General features: G+C 35.7%; 1 protein-coding gene and 1 long non-coding RNA gene across 2 annotated transcripts; both read right to left on the reverse strand.

Annotated features, from left to right (window-relative positions):
• Positions 1–1607: 1607 nt before the first annotated feature.
• LOC115084381 lies at positions 1608–5834 on the reverse strand. The gene is made up of 3 exons (XR_003854536.1): positions 5697–5834; positions 4834–4901; positions 1608–1678 (listed from the first exon to the last, which is right to left on the reverse strand). It is a non-coding gene; the product is annotated as an uncharacterized LOC115084381 (long non-coding RNA).
• Positions 5835–7737: 1903 nt separating this feature from the next.
• Positions 7738–11216, reverse strand: HOXA11 (homeobox A11). Its single transcript, XM_029589179.1, has 2 exons — positions 10521–11216; positions 7738–9173 (listed from the first exon to the last, which is right to left on the reverse strand). Exons 1-2 carry the CDS (start codon positions 11167–11169, stop codon positions 8941–8943), a joined length of 882 nt encoding a protein of 293 aa, XP_029445039.1. The 5' UTR covers positions 11170–11216; the 3' UTR covers positions 7738–8940.
• Between the last annotated feature and the right edge of the window lie 518 nt (positions 11217–11734).

Raw genomic sequence — 11734 nt, forward strand, 5'->3', positions numbered from 1 at the left:
CTACTTACCCCACATTTTTTGTGGATATTTCGATACTTTTGGTCGACTTCTCTACTTTTTGATGTATCAGGGTTTATCTGAAACTATAAACTGACTTGGCTGATGGCTGTTTAATTGTGACTTTTTGAGTACTTGGCAGTGACAAATGCCATGATTTCTACAATATCAGTTCTTGTGAAGCTAGCAGCAGGTTGTGTTGGTTAAGCTTGTAATCTTAATCTCATAAAAAGGTTGCCCATGGTAATGAGAAAGGTATTAACAGCCATTGTTTAGTATACTAAGGAATATTTATGTTATGTGTTGTAAAGTATTTATTAATAAATTATTTATATAGGTTTCCAATATTTCTTTTCTATTTAATACTAGGAAAATGTATTATTACCATTAAAAATCAAATTGCAATGCATGCGTGTCATAATTATAAACAAATTCTTTAGCTGATTTATCTTTTATGTGTAATAATTTCAAATATCACTTACTGTAAATAAGCGTAGTGCTGATGAATCTAACGTTTTACCTCAGCAAAATGCTGAAAAATAGTGCAATTAAATAATTGTCTCTCCAATATTAAGAGAGGAGGACGGAAAAGAAAGAAAGAAAGAATGAATGAAAGAAAGATTTTTCCAGTGTCTGAATGAATGGGCCCTTTTCCTATAGTTATCAAGTAAAGAGGGACAGGTAGTAATTGCACTGTATCTTGAAAAAAAAAAGCATTCTTTTTATTCGAACATGTAGCTAGATTTGAAATGTTAACGTTAAAAAAAAAAAAGATAATGACGCATTGTTTTATTCTCTTGAATGGCAACAGAAAGTAAGGCCTGCAATGGAAAAAGTTAGATGGTTTCTGAGGCTGTTCCCCAGCTTATCTCAGGCCTTGGTATTTAATTCGGAACAGCGTTTCCTCTGTGCACTCCTGCGTGCAGCGTTTACCCTTGGCTTTCAGACAATTCCCGAGAATGCTACTTAGGAATAATACTGTCACATGCAGGCTATGTACACTTTCCAGAGCTCCTATTTATCCTTCGTTTCTTCGGTGCTTACATATATCTGTGCTTATATACACTACGGAATTTCCTTTCTCTATTTTGACTTTCCCTCAGACAAGTTATTTTGAAATATACAGAAGCCAGCAGGACGCAAATGTTACATTCTATAGGCAAGTTAGTTCATGGGGCCCTCTCCAAGGTTCTTTGCCAGTTGGAAATGCTGAAAGCTTCTGGAAATTGTTATAACTTTCCAGTTTACCCATAAAACCTTTATGGAAATCCTTCTTTTGCAAACATTATCAAATGAGTACGGTAACAGAAAAACTGACTGCTTTCTCCATTTGCTGTAGCTTAAAGATAATGTAATGAGCAATAAGGCACAACCCTCTCGTCCTCTGCTATAATATTGTTTGCATTTTAACATGCTATGTGTGAATTTGTGGTGGATAGCCCTTTATCGGGCTCCTAGGAGAGTAACCATAGCTGAAAAAAAAATTAATGCCATATAAGGAACGATTTTATTAGCTAGTATACCGGAAGGTTAATATCAATAGGCTTAACGTTACAAATACAGATCTAAATAAAATGAAATTTGAGTCCTCCCTTCGCGTACCAGATGTACTGCACTGCAGAACTCAGCTTTCAGATCTTTGCCGGGAAGTCCGCATTTCCGCCTTCTTATTTTGCCTTTCCTAAAGTAAATATAAATGGATGGCAAACTTAACATTAGAAAAATAAGGAAATAACATTACTACTTTACAACTTTCTAAAAATTATTTTAAACAGCTACCAAAGATCTTAAGAACAGATCAAATGCATATCTATATTTTTCAAAACGCAAAAGGAAATAAGATTCTAAAAGTATTTTTTTTTTTTTACTTTTAATGCTGTAGAATAGCATTGCAGGAAATCATCTACTTAATCTCTTTTGACAGCAAAAGATTGATAGTTCTGTTCATTTTCTCTTTATAAATACAGAAGCTTTTATATTAGTAATAGACATACAAAACAAATATTGAATATAGTATATTAAATTAAAAACGCTAAGATACAAGTCTATTTTTTTTCAGTTGTGCTTTTGCTCACGGACACTGTAGCTTTTTTTTTTTTTTTTTTATGATCACGACACACGTCTAGATCATGAACTTAATAGCTCAGTGGTGTATTATCCATGCTTTCTTTAATCACTAACAAGGCCAAGGCAAATGGTAAACTACAGCATCATCAAAGCCAGTGAAGTAAAACTAATAAAGCACGTTTGATTCTTAACTATAAAAAATAATGGTCGGTTTGGGATAAAAGTGAAACAATTTGGCAAGCACCTGGGGTGTATTGTATGAAACTGTGTTTTAAATACCGGATAACTTCTCCTTTCAAGCACTAATAAGTCCCTATTTAAGAAAGATTTTTGTTATACACATGAAGTGGGAGAAAATTCCCGCTGATATAATCCACCTTAGGATCTTTAGCGATGAGATGTATGTATTTTAAAGGCGTTTGTTAGAGACTATTAACTCACATTTGCAGCAAAAATGTAGAAACATCAACTTATTTTTTTTATATAAGTTATATGTTCAGTATAAATTACAGATAATATGAAATCAACAGTGGATTAATATGTTGACCTATTGTGCCATGATTTGTGAAAAGACTTAAACACACAAAAAAAACCCAACAAAAAACAAAAACAAAACAAAACAACAAATGATATAAGGGGCCTTATCCACTGTAGACTTTCCCATAGGTGCAGAATGGGAAAAGTACTTTTGAAAGACACAAGTGTAACAATGCACCGCATTAAAGGACACAGAAGGACCAATATACTAAGCATACTGACATAATAAATCTAAACCTATTTTTCTCCAGTTCTTGGGCCTACGTTTGAAACCAAAATAATAGCCCTGCTAGATATATGAAGAATATTCTGACATGTGAAAACTGAAGTCTGTAAGAATGGAAACAATCTTATAAATCGGTTATAATCTATTTCAAGACACATACACACACACACACACACACACACACACACACACATATAGCAGAACGAGATGGACCACCGGGGCCATAAGCTCAACCAACGTTTTGCCCATACAGAATTAACATCTAAGGATGGAAGTCGATTTGCTTGCCCCCCCCCCCCATCAAAAAGGTGTTTCCTGTCCCTCTGTGAGTGAATGTGGGTGTGTATGTGTGTGTGTGCGTATATATATATAACATGAAATAGTTTACATTTTTTTGAAAAGCCTGAAAAAAAGTGAAAACTTTTTTTTTTTCAATCCTTACTCAATATTTGAACTATCAATTGTCACAATCTTGTAAGGTTGCCAAATTGGTTTGCTTCTTTGGATGTGTTCCAGATTAGGAGGCTTTCAATCAAATGGCTTAGGAACTGTGTCTACTGGGCCAAGGAGGGTGACAAATGCCCAGCTCACAAATTTTATCTTTGCTGAAATGAGTTCCCTGCACTTCTCCGGCAGAAATGAGGATGCAATTTAGATTTGGTCCTTCAAATATAATAACGTTTAGAATTTTCAAAACCTTCCTATTTCCTCTAAAAAAAATTTAATGAAAGCATGTTGACCGTTAAAATTCTTCCAGGTTACTATATAGTTATGCGGAATAGCATAATTTGTAAAGATTTAGATTACACTCAACTCAAAAACTCTTTAGTGTAAGCTCATCTCTCCACAACATAGTGCAATCAATTAGATATTAGACTATTCCAGTTATTGGGTTTTTTCTTTTTTTAATTTATTATACCTTGTCCCAACTATATGAGTATTTCAGAAATGTTCATGGCTAAGACATTTTCGTGATTACTTTCAATGTAAATGATATGAATTTTAAATTATAAAGTAAATAGAATGCAGAGTTAAAATCTCTCTCTCTCTCTCCCTCCCTTTCTCTGTCGCGCGCTCTCTCCCCCTCTCTGTCGCTCTCTCTCTCTTTGTTGCTCTCTCTTTCTCTTCCTTTCCTGTGATATATCTATCTAAATTTAAATTAATGCTGCAAAAAGTGTGGTTTAATAACTATGCCCTGCTACATTGCACTCTAAAATAAGGTTAACATAGGTTATTTTTCCTCAAGATATATGTTTAAAAATGACGTTTATATAAACCCGGAGTTGCTGCGTACACTTTATTTTAGACTTTTGTAGGTTGTAAAGCATAACAAAAGGCACAGAAAGACGGCTTAGTAAAAATGAAGATTTTTGGTTATTTATATCCTATGTTTTAGACCTTTCAGTAAACAACTTGTAACCAGAGGGCGCTTTAATGCTTTCATTACCGCTATAGTCTTTCTGATGTATACAATTTAGTGTCTGAAGTGATACTGGGGAGGGGTTACAATGAAAATACACAACACAACCCCCTCCGCCCTACATAACCTAATCTTTACTGATTATTGCAGTTAACTTCTAGATCATTTTACTAACGGCCTTTCTTGTTGTATTGAAATTCGGCTTTCGGAGTTGTTCTTAATGGAATAGTATGTATCTGCAAAAGAATATTTAATGCCTTGAATGCAAATGGGAAAGTATAATGTCTTTCGATGTGTGGATTCTACACGCATTTTATTTTTTTAATTAATTAATTAGCATATTTTCCATGGCTATGAACTACTAGCTCTATTCAAATTTCACCTTTTAAATGTGAGCATTGTATGCCAGAGATCATATTACATTTAAAAAAAAAGTCACCATAAACTGATTTAAGAAATAAAACATGCATGAGTTGCATAAAAATATTATCCTCCCATCCCATAAAGCTATAGAAGATATAAAGTTTTGGAATCCATAGAATGAAGAAATTTAGTTAAAAACCCCAGAACCAAAAAAAGCACCTACATTATTCCATTATCCAGAGATTTTCTTTCATGTTATGTTCTATGGGTTTCACTTGATATAACAAGGCCCTATAATTAAAAAAAAAATAAAATCCATAAACTGGATATGTTAAAATGTGTGTATGTGCCTATAATATACACAAACACACAATATATCTACACTATTATGTTTGTATATGCAAATGCACACGTATATAAGTAGACATGTTTATACAGTAATTCTTTAGAGTACTGTCGAACCTGTTAAAAATAAAAAAAGTTTCTATATATATATATATATAGCCAATTATTATTAATGTTGGAAAATATTTCACTCGTATTAAAAAGGTTTTCATTTTCATCCTTATAGAATAAGGAAATATAGTTAAAATGAAATGTTACAGTTGTCCTGAAGTAGGGATTTATCTTTGGAAGGTTAGTTTAGAATATTTAGAATTGGTCCAATAATTCGGACTAGTTTCGTAAATATTTTACTAATATTTATTTCAAGAAAAATGTTTATTTGAAAAATGGTTAGCATATAACTCCTTAAACACATATACGCAGATTATGTGTGTGTACGCGGGAGCATGCGGCACATGTATGTAAGGAGTCGTTTGCCATGTACTGCAATCATACATAACTTTTAATGTCCGAAACAGTAGAGAGCCTTCAGAAAATATAGATTTCTTTAAATTACTATCAAACGCGTGTTACCTGAATGAATGCTTTTGCAGATCATCAAAGCACTGCTTGAAATATGCAGTCATATTTTTTCTCTTCACAAATGATTATGCTCCTTTGATTTAGTCTAAAATCATCAACTTTGTTAGCAAGCAAATAACCACTGTAATGCATGCTCGCAATCCATTAACAATTACTAACCTGAGTACGTTTTCTGAAGCAATGGCTAGTATGACGGGGTTCCTCTTTGGTCAAGGGGAAACTGTAAAAGTACCGAACAGACTCGATCTATAATAATCTGCTCGAAATACTTTTGCAGATCCTAATAAAAGAAGTTAAATAAGTCAACGTGCTTCTCCTAGGAACTGAAAAGAACAAAGGCCAAGAGTTTTTCACTGGTTCCCTTCTCTGACTTCGGCTTTGACATTGATCTAAAGGACGCCATCTTGTGGCAATCCACTTTAAAAGATTTCAGTTCTGTCCTGGTATGATAATACAAGAATGCTGCAGAATCTGTCCAGACAACTTCTACTGAGCTCTAATTTTCACCTCTCAGAAACTGCTGCAAACCTTCAGTTTGCTTTATAGGACTGCATACCAAACATGCAATAGTAAAGTCACGGGCATTTTTTATGACTAAATTGCCCTAGTAACATAAAGGATGTGCATTTACTGGGTCAGGATACCAAAGGCTCCCCTAAATAAACTCTACATTTAACTGTCTGGAGTATTTGCAAGGAATACAAGTTAATTTTTAACCAGAAAGGGAAGTTTCCTTTATAATGTTGATCGCAATTGGTCAGTGTGTCTGGCTTACTGTTTAGTTTCCTAGTTTACTTACCTTTTAAGTTGTATTCTGTATTGATAGTCCTCCTTAACCAATGCACACATACCTACCTAGATATACACACACAAAGAACATGGAAACTCACCTTTTCAACTTATTTTTCACAATTTCTGATCCTGGCCTTGTATAACATTATGAAATACTTGTCAATAAAAGTTCCAGATCCTGTTAGCTTTTCATCTCAAGGTTATGGACAATGTCCAAAGCAATACAGAAGTTCAAAGCCAATAAACAATAGGAAAACAATATTTTCTTACCTCCCTGATATCAGAGATGTTCTTCCTTAAATGTTCTATCTCTCTCTCTCTCTCTCTCTCTCTCTGTGTGTGTGGGTGTGTGTGTGTGTAGAAAGAGAGAAAGAGTGAGTGTTTTTTACAAAAAAAGTTTGCTTTTTTTTTTCTTCTTATGTACATTAAAAAAGAAGAAGAAAAAAAAAAGTCAACCTGGGGTGAAACATACTATCAAACAAAAAGCATACTAATGAAATGCTTCAACTCACATCCTTGCTATTCATACATTCTCCTTTTTTACTTTTCTCATTTTTCTCTAGATCTATTTTTCTAGGAAACCTAAATAGGAATGGAAGTGACAATTGAAATACTTTGCTCGAATCTGACTTTCACTTTTTGAAATAATGTAGAAATGCTGGCGAAAGGGACAACGCTTTGAAATTGCCCAGTAGCAATAAAGGAAGATAATGCGGAGGTTTTGCCTAAAAACGATTAATAGTGTTTGCGTTATTATAATCTGTATCAGTCAGCTGTATAACCTCAGACACGCAGAAATGCAGAGTACTGCACTGATTGAAAGTGAGGTGCTAGGAACGAAAAGCAAATATAATATGTGGCCCTATTTTCAAGGCAATTTCCAATTTGGATTGTTACCGTGCTTCTCATGACAGGCTTCTAAAATAAACATAGAAATGTGTCATTTAAAACCCCCAAAAATATGAATTGTCCAATATTTTTATTTTTCTTGTGCATTGTTTCATTTTATACATGCAACCCAGTATTTCTGAATAAAAGAAAACTGTATAAACATATAAGGTATACGTTTTAATTACTTAAAAGGTAATGAAACATAAGGACTGTTTTTTTGTGATCTGTGTGAAAGATATACCTCCATTTACGGCCTGGTTTACTAAGCTTTTTCTCCAAACACACAGAATGGGGGGAAGTCTTAGTAAATCAAGACCCTAGTAAGCGGATGGATCCTAAATATTTCAGAAAATTCGGTTATCACTGTTTGGTGGAACAAGTAAAAATCAAATCCAACACATCAGAAAAGTTATATAAAATATATATGGAAGCAAAATAGGTTATGGAATTTTATTTACAAGATTTTTCAAAACACTAACTTATGAATTATACATTCAAATTTTTAAACGGCAAATAGTATTACCTGTAAGACACCGCATATCGTTTGTAAATTAATATAGAATTTCAAATACTGAGTATTCTTTAATTTTAAATTGCATTTTAGTCGCTTTGGTTTCTCCAAACTTAACAATTCATGGGTTTTTGTGTTTTTTCTTGTTGTTGCATATTCAAGGTCGACTGAAAACAAAATAACAAAATAGAGATCATGTCACTTAAGGTCACCATAAAACCAAAATAGCTATATTTACATTGTTTTTGCTTCGGCATATATTGATTAATTCAGCATTTTTTTCTTGGTAAAGCAAGCACCAGATTAGCTTTCTAATGGCTGAATGTTGCCTCATTGCACAGATCCAAGTTCCAATTAAGGGTTGTATGATATTTGCCAAATGTCGCTTTCCACAGGTATTTCCTGCCAGTCAAGAGCCAGGAGAATATATTTTCCATTTCCACATCTCTGAGATGTAAACAATGTTGTAGGCTTTTTTTTTTTTTTTTAATCTGAGCATTGAATACTAATATACAATGGTTTCTCAGAAATGATTGTCAAACGGATTTTTGGGATCATTAAAATGCACACATATATATGTTATCGAGTTTGATGCTTTACTATGTGTGTATCTATCTATACATAAATAGACACACTTTTTTTTTTTTTTAATCTGTGCTGGCTTTTCTTGTTGACTTGACTTGGAAACAGCAGAAAGAGCTTGTTTGCATTTACTATTTTATTTAGACATGATGGACTGGACAGGGTGCTCCTCCAGAAATTCACAGGAGAATAAAACGTCGTTTTTCAAAGTTATTCGTGTCTTGAAAAGGAGGATCTCTTTTTCAGACCTTCTCTCCAGACACCTGAAGGGAACAGGAAGGTAACCAGCGCAGTATAGTGTGGTTTCATCTCATTTTTGTACTATGGCGACATCTTGAGTGCAGATTGCAATGTTTCTGAAATAAAATTGCAGGAACCATGCATGTAGACAGTATATGGGCTTGCTCTTCGGATTGTAACTCATGTGTATGACAACACCACCATCAGTTCCAGTTGATTTAAATATCATGAGTAGGCAACTGCAGTCCAAAATACGGCTCTTTTCTCATTATCTATGTAAAAGCGTAGTTCCCTCGCCCCTAACAGGTACACAACTCTTCCTTAAATGACACCCTGTAGTTTGTCCTTGTCAAATCTTTAATCTCATTTAAAAAAAAATACAACGTTTTAAAGCAGTGGATTAGCTGAGTAATACTGCAATCGGTCCCTGTTGATTTTTTTCTCTTTCATTCTTCTGTTTTGAAACCATATTTTTACTTGGCGGTCGGTTAAATTAAGCATCCTGGAAAGCTGTAGGCGCTTCTCTTTGTTAATATAGACACTGAAGAAGAATTCCCTTTCTAATTCCCTGATCTGATATTTGGTGTAGGGGCATCTCTTTTTACGGGTACGCTGTCCACCTGTGGAGGGCAAAGAAAAAAGCAGAAGCAATGTGAGAAAAAAAATGGTGGCGCAATCAACAAAGCACTGCCTATGAGACATTCATACTGAAAGCCGCGCGGAAGACCTTTGCTAGTTTCAAGATGGTAATATGGAAACCTACTTTCAAGAATACTTGGAAACCTTGGAACCAGTAAATTAGGTCCCCTATTTCACTCCGTAGGTGATGTTTCCAGAGACATCCAAAGGAACGTAACCATGCAAACCAATCTGCCTGCGCTAATAACTAACAAATTTAACATTCAGATCAGTCTCTTAGGGACTGTTTGCATCATTTTGTGACACACGCATACAAAACGTGGATTCTTAGCTCGGTTCTGAAGTAATTAATATTGTCAATATTAGCGAATTTTTTTTTTTTTAACATCTCCTGTCTTTTTCGAAACCAGTCAAAATCATACTCAAACCACCTAGAGACCAGCTTTCTGATACCTGTCCCTAGAATTCTGATTATTCTGGAATAATCAAACTCTGTATACATCGGCAGTATTTAAAAAAATATATATATTTGTATTCAAAAGTGTCTTCGGAGATCTTAAATATGAAAAAACAATAGTTGCAAGGTTTGGGAGAACCCCATCAGAGTAGGACACATTTGGAAAACCTTGGATCATACCGCTCTGAAGAGCTTTATCGCTTAACACTATTCATTTTCAAATCATTTTCGAATTGCGCAGACTATCTGATCTGTTGGATTACCCACAAGAAGTCAGACTTTACTATAGTGACAATTTTTCATCACGGTAACTAGCTGTTGAATAGAACTCAGCGCTGAGTTAGCCCATTGTTGGGAAAAAGGACGAACTGAAATGGGTCAATTTTTTTTAGCAAAATGTGTTTCCTGTAATCTGTGGCCCTATGGTTTTGCAGAGTACATTCTTTCCCAGTTTGCATTCTGCTTCTGTATTTGACAATGTTTTTTGAAGAAACAATACAACTGAACTTCTGCTGCAATACCTGGCATTAGAGGATGAAAATAGTGGAATATGTACATATCAAAGGAACCCGAATACTTTTTTTTTTTTTTGGTGTGGCGAATTTGCAGTCTTTATATTTTCTAAAATCGACCCAGGAGTTTTTAAAGGAAGGAGAAAGATTGTTTTCAAGCTTCCATTGGTCGGAGGTATTTCACGGTCAGTTTCAGCACTAAACACGTGATCCTGCTTTTTATAACAAAGTTTTGTTGGGAGAAATCTAAAGGCCTTCCATAAACCTTATATGCTTATAAAACAGCATATAAAATTTTAACAGCAGTGCGCTAGAATGCAAACTCTCGTCCCTAAGCAAGGCGCCGGTTTTATACGTACTGGGATTGCTGGCTCTTTCCTCATTGTTGCCGGAAGATGATTCCGGGCTGCTGCTGCTCTCGGTCCTTCTCTCCTTCTCCTCCGGCTCCTTGCAGGGCTCCGAACTTGAAGTTGCAGCTGCGGCGGGCACTTTCTCGCAGCTTTTATCCGTTGGATAGTCCGAGGACTGGTTTTCCGTGGGGCCATAAGCCGTCTCGAAAAACTGGTCGAAGGCTTGCGGCAGCACCCCGTTTCTTCCCACGGTGCTGTAAAAACTGGAGGAGACGTTGGCACTGGGATGGTAGACGTTAGAGGGGCTTTTGCCGACCATTTCGCCCATAATAGCAGTGTTCGAGGCAGGCAAACAGTCCCTGTGCATGATCTCCTCTGCTGAATAGCAATGGGGAAGGTTATTCCGGGGATGCCATTTACTGGCTGTATCAATGGCATACTCCCTGAAGGTAACTTCTCTCACAGGTTGAACCTGGGCTAGGTTGGCGGAGTAGGAGTAGGTCATAGGGCGAGAAGACGGGGTCTGGGGCAAAAAAGAAGGGAGGCCGGAGAAATCAGGACCGGAGACGTAGTAAGTACAACTTGGCAAATACATATTAGAGGAGCAAGGAACCCGCTCATCAAAATCCATCATTAGGCTATCTCGGGCTGTCCGCATTAGCTGAGCAGCTTAACATGGTTCTCTAGTGCAGCTGCCCCTTTGAAGCAGATCCGTGAAGTAGAAATTTGGAGACGTAAGCTGACGTGGAAATCTATCCCCATCCTTAGCAGGGAGGTGCTGGTCATGTGATCAGATGTTGAAATTGACAAGCTGTAAGTATGGGCCGTTTTCTTTGTAGCCATCTCAAGGGAAGCAACAGATCGTCACTTAGTAGTTTCACTAAAAGCATGTAATCTAAAATGAACTCATGTTTGCTTCATACCCTTAGTGGAGAGAAAGGCGCATGACACTGGCAGCTGCTTATCAGTTTGACCAATTGCACACAATGGCTGTGAATCATAAAGGAATAGAACTCCCCCAGTGCATAGGTGAGATAATATTTTACTGGAAAAATAGGCATATAATTATTTTTAAGCTATAGCTTTCTAGTAATAAATATTTATAAAACTGGCTTGTTTCTGTTGGTTGTGGACATTCGCTAGAATGCTGGATAAGTGGAGGGAAACTACCTGGCAAGGTAAAACAAAACAGGAATAAAACCAAAGGCATGTGAGTAATGTAA

This window comes from Rhinatrema bivittatum, chromosome 2 (assembly GCF_901001135.1).
Source record: "Rhinatrema bivittatum chromosome 2, aRhiBiv1.1, whole genome shotgun sequence".
NCBI classification, from domain to species: domain Eukaryota; kingdom Metazoa; phylum Chordata; class Amphibia; order Gymnophiona; family Rhinatrematidae; genus Rhinatrema; species Rhinatrema bivittatum.